This window comes from Gadus macrocephalus, chromosome 11 (genome assembly GCF_031168955.1).
Source record: "Gadus macrocephalus chromosome 11, ASM3116895v1".
Classification (NCBI taxonomy): Eukaryota; Metazoa; Chordata; class Actinopteri; order Gadiformes; family Gadidae; genus Gadus; species Gadus macrocephalus.
Window position 1 is genome coordinate 14873278 of NC_082392.1, and position 16076 is coordinate 14889353.

The window sequence follows — 16076 nt, forward strand, 5'->3', positions numbered from 1 at the left end:
GGTGGCTGAAGAGCGTGGATGACCACCAGGGCTCCACAGGGCATATGTACGCATATATTAGCCACCTCTCCGGAGACCCCTCTCCACCCTCTTTACCCCTTGCATGCATAAGTTATCAAGCGCAAAGCCTGGGGCTTCCAACAGCCACAAATCTAAATGACAATTACTTGTTACAAGGGTCAAGATCAGCGGGCGGGTCGATGTAGAATCTGTCCCGTTAGCACTCTGGTGTCCGTGATGTCATTCCCGGTGTAATCAACACTCCGATCATGTGGCGCATTGATCACGTCGCGGGTCAAGGAGGCAGGGAGGGAGGGTCAGGGTAAATTGATGCTTTGTCAACGGCCTTTGCAGTGCAAGAACATGCCAAGGTCAGAGCTGTCCTTGAGATCCATGACGTGATCGCTAACAACGAATAGCCTGCTTTTTGGTGCTGTTGTCGGTGATGAATCCTCAAGTGTGCCTGAGTAATCCTCTGCCAGGCTATAAGGTACTTTTCCAACAGGTCTCATGATTGTGTATCGTGCTCATGCACATTTCCCAGGCTAACTAATAGCAGCGCAGAGTTATTGTTCAGGGCTGTCAGCGCTCATGTGGAAATGCCACAGTAAGTCTGGGCAAAATACGTTGTTTGGTCGGCCACACTCCACTAATGAGACCAACGCCAATATTGCGGTAATTTCATTACAGCTCCCAGTGAAAGCAATTATGGGTGTGTTCCTGACAACTTCACGACATCTCACCATGATCTCCCTGACAGGAAACCACCAAAGCTTGCCACTGCTGGTGCCATAACAGTTCCTGTCCCTGAGACTTTCCAAAAGCTGTGAGAAACTGTGTGATTGATGACCCTGACACAAACATAACTATCTCTCTTTGGTATGGCCTGGTCTGACTTGATGGACATCTTTTGACATCCTTCGGACTTATTACAGAACTCAGAAATCAAGATATGCCTCGCACTGGACACTTTAGGGGCAGACCATGCCTCCGTTATGCCTTATTTTATTAATAAAGAGGACCAGAGTGAGTAAGATATTTTAGTGATAACGGTATGGGTGGGCATCAATGATATCAGACCATTCCTCCATTTGGGCATCTTCCAAAAAATACATACAATGTATTTGTGAAGCAAATTACCAATAATAACTTGAATTTTAGGACTGCTGTTTTAGGAGCAGGAATGAAGATGGTCAATACATCGTTAGAGGCTACCTCCTGTAAAGTCAAAGGGAAAAGTATTGCGTCAATGTACGATATGCCACGTTAATGTTCAATATTGTCTACTTTAATTAAAGACTGGCCATGTATGCATATGGTGTAGCAGTAAAGACGTGGAAAATACTGCACTGAACTATATTACGACTATATAAAAAAATCACAGAGGCAAGGGGCAGGGGCATGAGGTGTGACAGCTCAACAGAATCTCCCCAGCATTTATGTTGAGTTCAGCAGTTTAGAAGGACCAGGGAAAAAAGCGCATTGTTTCATATTCAGCAAACAACATGAATAGGTTTAGGAAAGCCTTTGAAGCTCGAGGCGTCTGCAGCATGGCAGTAATGTTAGGAGCATATATGTGTCATATGGTGTGCTGAGTTAGCTCTCGGGAACATAGTTTATTCATCTCACTCTCTTTAAAATGATTACAGAACACACACACACACAATAAATAAAACTTGAATGCATCCATGTTATGATGTGCATTTATATTTAAAGAAGCAACTTTAGGAATCTTACATTGTTCTATGTTCCCTAGATGCCTTCCCACCTAAAGAAGGCACCGTCCTTCCCTAGGTGAATTCCTGAATGTAAATGATCATGATTGTAGAACATATTAAATATGTATGTTTGTTTTTGCATTTATGTAAATACATAGGAGTTCGGTTTTAACTATAATTGATTCCTAGATGTAAAGAAATATGGCAAAGAAATAGCAACAATCTTCATTCAACTGTCAAACCACCACATGAGTGTGCCTGTGAGGAGTATTTACTCCTCACAGGAGGAAAAGAATAGAGGAAAAGTGACATCTCGCTGACCTTTTGGTGCTGAACATCTTGGCAGTGTTGTTCTTCAGAGCAGAGGTCGAGGGATCTCCGAGACTTCAGGCTAGGCCTTCAAACCTGCAGGGTCACACACACACACACACACACACACACACACACACACACACACACACACACACACACACACACACACACACACACACACACACACACACACACACACACACACACACACACACACACACACACACACACACACACACACACACAAACACACACACACACACACACACATGCACACAATTAACATCACAGAATTGCAGAACCCTCAAGTTGCTTGCACTAGCCTTGCCTGATACACCATGGCAAAAGTCTATTAGTCTCAAAACATTCTACCTACTGGGTAACTGAAATGGATTAGGCATTTATAGTAGCATAGTTTAAATTAGTATACCGGTTACTGTATTAAAGGGACACCGTGGGAGAATCAAATATTCCTTCTCATTAGTGGCCCCTTTGGCCAGTAGTTGCACTGCAGCATGCTGGAGCTCACTCATTAAAAGCACAGTTGGGTTGAAACAATGGGTTGAAACGATTGCAATCATTAACATGTGTTAGATATAATCTTGAACAAACGTTCAAATTAAGAAGTTCGGAAAAAAGTTCACAGGCCCGGTTCAAATAAATCAGCCTGGAGGCTGATCCACACAACGCAGAGCGACAGCAAGGTCTCATTTGTTAAGTCCAATAACCTGTTGTACAACATATCGTCAATTTAAAGCAAATTATGCAATAACAATCGTACAGGCTTCCCCTTTAAAGACGGAACAAATATGTTCCACCATGAAAATGATATTTCAATGAACGGCCACATTGCAAACGTGAGTGTGGACTTAACCACACCATCACATTGAGCAGGGCAGAAGAACTGAGACAATTCAAATTCTATTAAAATGAAATGGTACATGCTTGTGTCAGAAATATATATATATATATATACATAAATATATATATATATATATATATAATATAATGCAAGTCACACTGTTAAACTCCCCAAAGCCTCTCTTTGCAGCCCGCAGTGCCCTCCACCCTATATAATGGCTCCCAGGGTTTGGCGAGAGTCCCTGCTCTTTCATGTAAAGGTTATTAGAGCCAGTGCTAGAGGAGTTAGAGGAAAAGAAGACAGGGCTCAATAATTAATGTGGAGGCCTATGCCTCCTCAACCCCCCCGTCCACCACCCCTGTGTCTATAATGAGATGAGTGGAGGGCCACAGGGAGAGAGGGAGCGAGGGAAAGGGAGAAGGGAAAAGGAGACCAGAGTGATTGAAACCACTTGCTGGGCCCCTTCTACCATTTGCCTCGGAACCAAGGTGTGCACGCGCACACCGTGCCGTGCACGTGCCGGCACCTGCGTCTGAGGCCACCTCAGCTGACCCGTACCACTTGCTCATTTCCCTCTGAAAACAGTCTATAAAGAAAGATATTCAGCCCTAGTGTTAAGGCTAACAATGTAAAGTGAGTCAGGCAACATTGGATGATTAGGGTTAGGGTAAAGTGGGAGGGGCCAATATGGGAGAAATGTACTGTATGCTTAAAATAAATATAACTATTATATATTATGCAAATAATGAAAGTATAATACTAATCTTACCTGTATTCTATAATGAAAGAAAAGAAGTGTGAAAAACACAGTCATAAAAGTGTGTCACTCACCTCTATGTATATACAGTAAACCTTAGATGTTTTATACCACCAATATGGTTTCATTCTCAGGGACTGTTCTGAGAAAAGCAGGTTCCGAAAAGCGGTCTAAATCCAGTAATGAGTCATGAGAAAGTACCTCCATAACAATAACAACAGACAGCCTACACATATACCATGTAATCTTAATTTTGTTAACCGGTTCAGATTTAAGAATCAGTTGCTTCTCGAACAAACGGCAGATCGCGTGATAGCCTTCTAAATAGTTTCACTATTATACTTCATTCATCATGCGAGTTTTACTTTCATCTAGGTAGAACCCCTCTACTACGACAACGTGCTGAAACATACTCAAACAAATGTTGTGTTTCCACGACACTAACCTCATTGGACAGCCCCCTTATTTAATTGGAGAGTGTTCATGTAAATAAGACCTCATCTCCCTTTTTAAGTTTTGTTCACATTTACAGAAGTAGGTCCAAAGAATGGCATACGTTTCATAATATGAAAATGGCTTGGATTAAAGATTATAGGAATAGAATTCCAGAAGTGACAACAAGACAATGGAAAGCCGCTGGGCGAGCATAGGTCAGATACCGTCAGGGCAAAAGGCACAGCTGTCCGATCAGACAATATCAAGAGTTGTGCGCGCTGTCAGATGTCGACTGCCTGAATGTGACCTAATTCGCCTTCTCTTCTGTTCTGTGTTGGAGTGTTGGAGAGGCCTGACCTACATCTGCATCACTCGAGTATTAACTATTCCCTATTAACTATATTATCATGTAATGCGTAATGAGTAAACAGCAGAAAGCAAACCCTTCAAAGCTACAGGTAAACAGAGAGAGCGTGAGAGAGAGGGAGAGAGAGAGAGAGAGAGAGAGAGAGAGAGAGAGAGAGAGAGAGAGAGAGAGAGAGAGAGAGAGAGAGAGAGAGAGAGGAAAAAAGATAAATAAAAGTTCCCATTACAAACTATTTCATGAAACAAACGGTTTTCTAATCTGAGGGAAATGTGTCACCCGGAGGCGGGGGTTCACAGAAAGACACTTTCATAGTGTCAGACAATTTCCGTCTTCCAAAATGTGGCTCATCCTACCATTCGTCACAGTGTTGCAGGGATTTAAAATGATTACGTGGACAGCCTCTATATACCAAACCCCCGCACTTGCCTGAAAACAAAAACCCAGCTTTCAACAAATGAATTAGTTATTTTTGGTAACGTTTATACAGGGACAATTTTGGTTGGATGGCAGGGTGCTGCAGCCTAAACGAATACACTATTATTTTTTGAGGATTATAGAACAGTATAAGGATGGACAACTTGAAGGTGAGGAACATTGATGGAAAATATATCAAAGGCACATATACTATAATTAACAGTCTCTTGTTTGAGATGGTCTTCTGGTGTGGCAATGGCTTCTCTGAACAGGGTGCTCACCTGTTCTCCATCTCATCTTCAGGGGAAGCAGCCCTTCCGTTCCCCTGACATGAATGGATGTGGTGGTCTTTGCCACCTCCACGGAAAAAAAGAGTAGAGAAAAACATGGATCCTATGTGTTTCCCTTACCGAGCGCCGTTAATCAAGCCTTGTGTTTTAGCCTAATTGTCTGTAGTAGGGCAGACCATACTGACAAACACTATCAGCATCCAAGCAAGTAATGGATTGGGGTGAGGTGAAACTTTCAGAAAGACACAAGGACCGTAGCTATCGCAATGGCTAAGTATTAGTTTTGGTTCTAGTGAGAAACCGCTACCTAAAGAAACGGGTCTGAGGCAGGCCACAATGCTATGGAATAACAATAATCCTAACAGAAGACAAAATAGGTCTGGAGTCTGGACCTAGTGCAACATCTGTGACAGCTCTACCCCACACCATGCATTTCGTTTCGTTTATTTGATGAATGTGGTAATGTTTTTAACTTAAAATTTGTATTCCGAGCTGCCCTCGGGTTTATGCATGACAGTCCAGAGAGAAGAACGTGGTTAGGGATGTAAGCAGCGGCTTTGGTTTTCTTGGATTAAATCTAGAATGTGAATGGGAAGGATGAAAAAAACATCAATTGATCAGACAGCATCGTTAGCCTAGGGAGCCCGCTCAGCACCAACAGCTCAAACACAGTAGAATAGGTTGTCTGCCAAACAATCAAACTCTAAGAATTCAGCTGCAGAACCAAATGTTACACTTTCCTCCTATATGTGAGGTGATGAGGCTCTACAAATGGGTGAGAATCCAGACTAAAGAAGGATTATTACATTCAATCATCACTTTGAAAAGTACCCACCTGCAGTGGCATTTCAATGGGTGCCGGGACTACTGCAGTGATATGACTCATCAGCCTCTCATCGTTTCCCCTCCTTCTGCCTCTCTTCTCTCCCCCTGTTGCCCTGCCCCGCAGACGCCACCTCAGCCTTGTTTATACCACTCTTATTTCCCCCAGCGCCAATCCCTTTCCTTGGTTTGAGTCCACACACACACATACACACACAATAACACACACACAAACAGACACACACAAATACAGGCTATGTTTCCCGAACTAATAGGGGTCACATTAGCCTGGCAGGAAGCACAATGCCATTATGCAAATGATCAGTCAATTACTGGGCAACGGGTAAACACCCTCTCAGTCATTTTTGACGCTCATATTTGCACTCTTCTAATAGCGGTGATGCGTGCCTGTTATCTAGGCAGGAGAATCATATCTGCCTTTCTCGGGGGACAAACTGCAATACACCTTTGTGTCATTGTTGGGTTGCCCCGGATAAGAGCAGCTGGCTGGGCAAACAGAGACATCTAAATGTAAATTGCACCGATGCCTTGTGTCGCAGGGAGAGCAGAATGGATTTGTTGGACATAAGGATTTGTTGCACATACACTTGAATATTGACAGGAAAAATTAGTCACTACTTTGACAGAGCAGGATCTAGACATATTAAAATTAATTTATACATGAATAAGTACATACGTGTGCTACAAAACCTGCTTCCAACAACATAATTTACAGTATGCATCAAGCGACAACAAAGTTGACCATTTGTTGCAATCTCTTATCTCAATCATTTGATATCTTTTTGTTTACCTTTATATTTATATCGTTTGGCCAAAAAGGTCAGACTCTAATGTGTTTGACAGCAACACAAAGTTATACATATTTAAATATGTTGCTGTGTCAAGCACATACATACAGCCCCTATACATATTTCAAACTCTTGATGTCATCAATGCAAAATTAGACACATTGTATTTTATGTGCATAACTCTAATATTTGAAAGCTACTCTTCCAACTCCAACAACAGGGTCGACATAAGTTTTACATCTAATAGACACACCCTTACTCTAAAAAAAAAGAAGCTAGAAATGTATTTATTTGATATTACTCTTATTATTTAGATGGGACATTGGTTAACCTTTCATCCTTGATTTGCTGAACATCACTTAACATTCTATGTTAAGTGACGTGTGGACAATCTAAAAAAGTGAATGCAGCAGAATTTCACACTGCAATAACTTTTAATTACCAAACATCTTCCTTCAACACCCGCACAAACAATACAGCAAATAGCAATGACACATTAATTAAAATGTAATTGAGGTACTCTCTGTTTACTGGTGGATGCAATGTTTTTAGATTAAATGGTTGGAGGACATTAAATCTTGATTCTTGAATATGGTGATCTCGGAGAGATCTTGAAAGTCTTGTTCCCTTTCCAGAATTTGAATTCATAACCTTTTGCAATTTTTTGACTTTTGTGGATGTTGATTTGGTGCGCCAATCTTCCAAGTTAAAATGTTGGTGTCCTCTTTTCAGTCTGAAAAATGTGATTCTCAGTATCAAATAAGTGAAAACTTACTTGAGTAAACCAGTGACAACGTGTCTCTCAATGCTTTTATCAGCAGAGTGCTGAAGAATATCAAAGCCTTGATTTAAATCTTTGGTCAAAAACATAAAGTGGCATATTAGCTTGTTGATGAATTATCCCCTGGCCTCAATCTACTTTGTGCAATTTTCTTTTCAAACATTTGAAAGGACAAACACAACGTATCAGTATATAAAAATATATATCTACCTCCTATTAATTAACATATTTTAGATACTGAGGTTTGTTGTTCCTTTATGCTATAATAGGCCAACTTATTAGGACTATTATAAAGTTGTGGTCGCGATTAACTCTTGCCAGTGCCAGTTATTCCTGTACCACTGTACATTATTCAGCTGTGAGGTTATGACTAGCTTGCTCTATAGTGAGAGGGAGGCTATGACAAGCAGGGACGGATGCTGATTTGAAACAGATTGAACCGCTTACCTCAGATAACTCTGTCTCTCTACCTTCCCAGGCACGTCTATTTTTATCCCTTAGTGTGCCCCAACGTCTCGTTGTGGGCTCTGTGGAAGATGACAGTGGCGAAAAGAGGAAACTTCAGCTTTTCCAGAGTACTGGCTCTTGGCAAGGTATATACAGCAGCGAGAATGCTGTCAGTTTAAGTTATGGTTGTGCTTGCTGGTTAGGGATATTTCTCTGCTGAGTCACGTCACTGAATAACGTTAGGCTGACAGAGAATAATGCCCATAAAACATGACTTTTCTTTCTTTGAAAACATTCCAAGAGGAGAATCACATGCAATTGTTTTTCCACTGAAGCCTAATTAGACAATATAACGATATCACAAGCCGTAGACGAATGTAGATTAACCCATGTGATTACAAAATGTAAATGAGTAAAAAAGGGATGACCACTTACAATTAAGTCCGCAGAAACTACTCTACGTATTTAGATTAATTTCACGACTGAGCAGTAGAATGTGGAAGTTGGGGTTGGGTTCCAGAACCTTTTGGCCGGGAGTTAACACCCCTCACCATTCGACCTTCCTTACCCCAGTTGTTAAAAACACAAAATGATAAAGCACATCTATTCAACCACAACAACAACAACAAAAACAATATCCTTTACCTTAACAATCGGTCATTTGGATTAAGATCAGACAGGCGACGTGGGCAGTAGGGATACGTACTATAATGTTGTGGCTGTGCTGTGGAACGGTAGGGTGGGAAGAGGGAGGCATTCGGCCGAGGGGGTCAATGGGCTAGGATACTGTAGCTTACAAGGCAAATCCTCTCTAATCCACTGCCAGTCCCATGACGTTGTGTACTTTAGGTCTACGCATGTAAAGCTGCTAAGGACCCAGGCTAAGACTGCTACATCCACAAGGAACCAACTGTGAATAACATGCATGCGTTTGGTTGTATCTCCCTGTGAGAACTGTGGATGTGTCCCTCCACCGTTTCAACTGATTTGAGCTTCAACATAGCCTGAAGGCAGACAAAACACACGACTCAGTGCAGGTTAAAGGTCTTATATTCAATGGGTAGGAGGGTATTCCCTTCCACACTGGTGTATTTAAGGCAGGCATGGTAAAAGACATGCTACTTCCGCAGCAAACCCTTGCAAATCAAACTGGATTGAAACTTTTGGCTGCTCATCACCAACAAGGCTTACAATCAAGGAGGGGATGGGGGGTAGAGAGACAGAACGAGCCTATAAACAATGATGTCATTTCATTTCATTTCATTTCATTTCATTTCGTTAAAGGACTTCCAGATGGATACCTGGAATCCCAACAGAGTGCTATAAATCACTATGCCACAGGACTTGTCATTACGTAATTGCTTTCTTGTAGATCTGGGCTGGCTTCTGTCTATCTCCCTCTCTATTAAAAAAATAACATTTTGCATTTCATGAATGTTTTACTAGCAGTCTGTACGGTAAACCCTTTGGACTGAAGTAGAAAGATGTACGCATAAAATACAGAATATTACTGTGAAGTACATGCAGAGTGCTGAGGTTTAACAGCATTGTATTGATCATATGCATTATATCTATATCCATAATGCAGTGCATGGTTTGTTTTAAGAAAAACAATATCTGCAATCACAGGCAAATATAAACACATTTTAGTTATGCATAGTAGATAATTAGGTGAGACATAACATCATCTCATATACAAAGTGTCTGTAGAGATAGTTAATCATAAAACTCCTTAAGCAGCTCCAAATATCCTTTGAATAAATAATTTCATCAGACTCTCATCAGGAAGAATGTGGGACATGGCATCTTTGATTTATTCCACCGTTCTAGGAAGTATCGAGGATATGTTGGCTCCAATGAATGTTTACACGTTGTACTGAACAAAACAAGGCCTTGGTCAAACTACTCTGCCTTCAACTATATTGGAGATTCCTGTTCCCCTGAATATCTGTACAGTGTATGCATTTAGAAGCCATCATCTTTGACAGTCTTTATGAACATGTTAGGCGTAGATTATTCATCAATTTGATGTGCTGTCAAAACTTCAGGTTGAAATTTATCTTAATTCAAATAAACCTCCATGTCGTGCATACGATGTAGAAAGATGGAGTAGGAATTTGATTGAGTTTCAGTGTGAATGCTGCCTGAATCCCACCATTGCAAATTGAAAACATTTATGAAAAGAATAACTTTCAAAAAATGTTATATAACATTTTGGAGAATACGTTTTTAATTGAACTCCAGCAAAGATTTGTAAGATTATCTTATGACATAATAAGTGGGATATAATATAACTCATGAATATTGAATGCTGAGAATTCAACACAGCAGCCCCACATCATTATGGCATCTGTAGTAGTCTGCCCGGCAACAAGTGAGGGGAGGTATTACAGTGGGGTTCTGGGCTATGTTTGTATTCCTCTGGGTAGCAAGAGGGTACTCTGGCCTACCTTGAAGCTCTGTGCACATTAATCAGTGTACCCAGAGAGATGAGATTGAATGCAGCTGTTCCATCACTGGCTGGTTACATGACAGAGGAGCATCGCACTGATAGCAGTGGGTTATAAGCAACGGACATATAAAAGACTAAACACACAATTTATCATCATAAGCACATTTATCAAATTCTGGCTATTCTTCATGTTCAATTTTGTATGCTGATAAACTATTTGAAATAGAAATGCCCAAATCATTGTTTAGGAATGGGAAGAATTGCTTCAAATAACGGTTTAGCCTTATCAATATGAAACGCAACGCAATGATCAGTAGGACACGGCAACCATTGAATAAGCAGGAGGAGAGGTATAATAATATAATCAGTTAGTATGCGCATAATGAGATACTACCACTGAAGCCAGCAGCCTGGGTGTATAAGCATGTGTGCATTTTGACAGCCAATCTAAAATCAATATATTGCCTTCAAAGTGGTTGATAATAAGATTTTTATTGTTTTTATTGTACAACCAAAGCATGGGCAGTGGAGCAGTTGTATGGTTTAAAACTGAAACAAAGTGTAAATAAAACAAGGACATGAGGCATGAGAACAGTCACTCAAGTTATGATCTGCCACCAGTTGGTTATTAAGTGGATATTAGGCTTAATTGGATATGAGGGATTCCAACCCCATTGGCGTTGGAGTTACTCCACCTCTTCCAGCTCTAAATGATGACATTGAACTAACTTTTGACCTTGAACAAACACAAGAAGGTTGTATTATATCCACTGAATGACTCGGCTCTCTGTTAACCAATCCATACATTTCGTTGGGTTAATATATTTATCTTAAATATTTTCATTACATTTATAGAATTGGCTCTGTAGGACCAACTGTAGGTACTTGTACTAGTGCTACTCTACCTATAACTTAAAAGTTTTATGAAAGGTTTTAATTTATCTTATGGATCACTGATTCTGTCTATGTTGATTCTGCTGGAATTGAAAGTGCGATTTACCTTAAGGGATAAACAAAGTGCGATCGTACACCTTATCATCTTAACATCCCCTGTTTACTTGCTAACCTGTCCTTTACTTCAGTAAAAAGTTAATGTCCGTAATTAACTATTAAGTGGTCCTTGCTCTCCCATTTAACAGCCAGAATATGCGCTGTCTGCAACATGAAGGATATTCATACGCGCTACGCAATCCTGTAATTGACTATGGGCTACTCTGTTGGGATGCATCTCGGGCAACAGTGTTGACTCATTTAATTAATCTTCATTCCAAACTGAGAGATCTGTAGTTGCTGAGGTTGGCACTTTCCTAAGCACAGCTAAAACCACCACCAACCAAACGTAATGCAACATAGGAGTATGGGAGAAAGAGAGAAATATGTGTTTGTAAAAGTCCTATTCATTCATTTTACAATAAATATCCTGTTATCCTGCTCTCACGATATCTGACAAATGTGTACTTTTTAATTCAGTTATAGGCGAGCACTGCTGAGAAGCAGCATATTCTGCGTCCTTCCACCTTGCAGAAACACTGAGCGGCGTTTCAGGCAACGTGTTTTATTTCAGAATAAAATATATATGAAAAAGTAGACCTCCACAACAGAGCCTGACCGGACAAGACCAAGACAGTGTGTGCATCGATATAGAAACTAAACATGATTACAGCTTGTTCTACGCGGGTACTTACTTTTACGTAGTAGTGTCGTACGGCCGATGGGTAAGTTCAGTTTGCAAACATATTCAGGAGCCAGCTTCTCTTGTCTTGTTTGGTCGTGTTGTGTTTATCAGGGATGGACTGTTGTAGCCTGACAGTTGCCGGCATGCAGAGTCATTTGACCTTCTAATAGAAACTACCATTTCTAAGACGCAGAGTAGGGGAGGAGCGGAACATACCAAACGGTTTCTCCTAACCGTTCTCATCGAACGACGGTACGCCTAGAACGGGATGCTCCAAATGAGCGTTATTGGAGAGTGAGTGAGAGAGAGAGAGAGAGAGAGAGAGAGAGAGAGAGAGAGAGAGAGAGAGAGAGAGAGAGAGAGAGAGAGAGAGAGAGAGAGAGAGAGAGAGAGAGAGAGAGAGAGAGAGAGAGAGAGAGAGAGAGAGAGAGAGAGAGAGAGAGAGAGAGAAGAGAGAGAGAGAGAGAGAGAGAGAGAGAGAGAGGAGAGAGAGAGAGAGAGAGAGAGAGAGAGAGAGAGAGAGAGAGAGAGAGAGAGAGAGAGAGAGGGTGGGACATCAGTTACATGGGTTTAGCAGCCCATAAATAATATTTGATATTTCATTCTCCTAGTAATTGTTGTTATTCTTGTTATATTTGATTTAGTCTTGCTCTGAGGACAGTTATCTGGCGAATAAAGCTCCTCGGAAGAAAAAGACCGGATATTGCGTTACAGTAGACCGGGATAACACCATAATTCAGGATCTTCACCACCCGTTTCATTGAACTCCAGCTCGAGTAGAGAAGTGATGATTTACTGCGCTAGATAGACACAACAATACCCCACAACATTCAACATCACTATACACCATTTTATTATATATATATATATATATATATATATATATATAAGCTTTTTATAAAAATGAAAAGAAAAATAAACAAGGACATCAAAACACAGTAACATAAGTTTTGCGTATCTAAAATCATTTAGCTGGTTTAATTGTATATTTGCATAGTCACGTGTGCGCTGGGTAATTAGCGCCCTGGTCCGATTATTTTGACATTCATGATTCAATTGTTGTTGGGCAGATCAGGCTTACGGCCAGGTTGAAACCGATGCTCCCCCTGGTCCCAGTGACAGCAGCCAGAGATATCTGCTCACTGAGTTGGATACAGTGCATTTCTCAAGTATAAATGAAGACTTGTTACTGTATTGATTGATGGTAGCGAGCGAGGAGGCAAATCGATGAGCATCGCATGGAGTCCTCATGAGGGCTGAAGAATGATGCTTGAGACGCCTACCCCCGTGAAGACCCCCAGAGCTCACTCATAAATAACTGAGGGAGACAGCTGGTTTCCTTAGAAATATAGCTAGCTTTCCTTTACGGTGAAAGGGCTTGGGGTACCTTGCTTTATATTGAATTATAATTTAACACAAAGCACTGGCGGTTCTGAAGAGGGGGCCAGGGGCACCACTGCCCCAATAACAACAAGCAGCTCACCCTGTGACCTCCTAATTGGAGAAATAATTATTACATTAGAATTACATTTTGCAAGCGATACGGTCCATAGATTTGTATTGCCACAGTGCAGAGTGCAACTCTAAAGTAACCCTTCTTTTGGGTGGAAAGTGGCTGTTTAATGCTGAACGTGCAAACAAATCAATTTGTGACTTCAGTTCAGGAGAGAACTCGGATGAATATAAAACACGCTGTCTCCGGGTCTATTTTTGCTTGGATCCGACTGTTTAATCGCTTCTATTTTTCAACCTTATAATTGTTCTGCTTTGTTGTTCAGACTGATCGCATCAGTGTTAGATGGTCTTAATGAGATCAGGTTACAGCTCTCGTCAGAGGTTAGGCTTGTATCGTCCTTGACAGATGTTATTTTTTTTTTTAGAACTGAATCAGGTGAGCTTTTGAAAAAACATAGACACAACACATAAGACACAGTAAAGCCCAGACAACACACAGCCACATGTGAAATGGTGGTCTTTCTCTCTCTTTGTATATGAGTATTAATTTGTATTCCCAACTAAAACCAAAACGATGGTTCCCTTTATTGACATTTGTGCTGCATTTGTGGTAAAAACTTCAAATGTTCCTGAAAAATTCAATACAACGTTGAATGGTATGAAGCCAGTTTTTTGCCTCTTCATTCCTTCATTGCAGTTGGGACAACTAAGAGATCAATAAGGTGTCATGATACTGGGCCCAGCCTGTTCCCCCCAGTTGGAGTGGTCAAGTACCCAAACTGGTGCAGAACCTCATTATTACTTATATACATCATTCATCATTCATTCAAAGAGGAAAAGTGGTGAATATCATTGGAAGAAATAGATGTGTTATCTCAGACATATCCAGCAACAACGACCCTATTCTCATCAGGAAATACTCGTGGTTGATGTGGTGACTCAGACATGAATTCTGCATGGACAAATTCAGAGTAGTACATTCTGTTCTCACAAAAGGTGCTCTCACACGTGTGGGATTGGAAACATCAGAAGTAAAGCTCCATGATACTCCTCCAATGCTCAGCCAGCTCCAGGTCCCTCTAGCCTTCAGTGAAGCTTGTCATGTACTAAAGGTGTCTGACAAGGGATATCGAAATCACTCTGCCGGAAGGGAGGACCACAGTTAGAATAACCTTCAGAAGACAATGTTTTTATTCCATCACGTGATTCGAAATAAGCGACTCATTCCATCCATTTGATCAATTAGCCCATTGAAGTCTAGTTACCGTGCAACAGCGGTGATTGTTTTTCATAGAACTTAGATTACAGCCTACAATGAAAGATGTAATCAGACACAATTAACCTTTCATTCAAAAGCACGTACAGTTTCATTTGCATTTGCATGTGTTGAACTTCTGTCTCTTTCTTTCCTTTCACAAATACCAGAGCACCACAGGCCTTTCAACCAGGGGATGCAATAAAGGCATAAAGCAAACCTTGGTTGGGAGATATGAGCACCACATGTCAATCCCGAGCGAGCCGGGAGCAGTTAGTGATGACCTGGGGTGATGCAGGCAGCCGTTGGTGGATGTGTCACCTGGTTAACCCTGCTCCATGTGACAGGCCGATAAGGCAAACAGGAAATGGCTTTTCATTGACTTCTGTGTTATCTCAATTAGAATTTGATTTCATATAGATGTGCACTCTTGTGTGTTTATTTGGCCACTTGTGTGTGTGAATGAACATCTGTGCGTGTCGGTGTGTGTGTTTATTTGTCTGTGCTTGCACTCACATAGTTTATACTGCATAAGTGTATGAATTTGCATTTCATGCAAATGTGTGTGCAAATGTTTATGTATATTCAAAAAAGTATTTTTGAGAATTTACGTGCATGCAAGGTGAAATTTACTAAACTTAAGTGCAATCAATTATGGAGGCAGTGTAAAAAATAAGAAATGGGACGGAGACACATGTCAGAAATGTAAAAATAACTAGTTGTTATCTACCACAGAGTAGACAGAATATTCCATGTACCCATATTACCAATTCCGTTGCACATGCATGCACTGGAGGTGGGAGGTATAGTATTTTCTTGCATGTTTTGCTGCATATTAACTCTTAATTCCAAAAATGGTCCACTGTTGGTTGTGGAAACCTAGTGCTGATGCAGAACGGCTCCATTGAGGGGAATGACACGACATGGATCAGCTCATGGCTGCAACCTCAAGACGACAGGATCTAAAGAGTCGTCCTGTGAGCTGATGCCATGGTCTAGTGCCATGGGCACTAGACTAAAACTACTGTTCTAAAGAAACCCATCCCCTTGTCAGAACGCTCAGGGATCAAACAGTAGCTAATCTGTGGGGATTGACTTATACCTCCATCCAATGCCTTTAATGTTTAAACCCGCAAGTTCCCGGCACTGGTAATCTATATATAATAGGTCAACCACAAATACTTCACCTTTAAATCCTGGACAGAAAAACATTGCATTTTCTAGG

General features: G+C 41.0%; 1 protein-coding gene across 6 annotated transcripts in view; it reads right to left on the reverse strand.

The window, feature by feature from the left end:
- Window positions 1–12375, reverse strand: part of oxr1a (oxidation resistance 1a) — a 111352-nt gene extending 98977 nt beyond the window's left edge. For 2 of the 6 annotated variants that reach the window (XM_060064761.1, XM_060064758.1), the window contains exons 1-2: window positions 12152–12375; window positions 2040–2123 (exon numbers count right to left, since the gene is read on the reverse strand). In XM_060064761.1, the coding sequence (XP_059920744.1) occupies window positions 2040–2056 (17 nt within the window). In that variant the 5' untranslated portion in view covers window positions 2057–2123; window positions 12152–12375. Of the gene's footprint in view, window positions 1–2039; window positions 2124–8014; window positions 8095–8659; window positions 8764–12147 lie in introns of those variants that run through there. The other 4 variants (XM_060064756.1, XM_060064759.1, XM_060064755.1 and 1 more) reach the window with 4 other exon arrangements.
- Between the last annotated feature and the right edge of the window lie 3701 nt (window positions 12376–16076).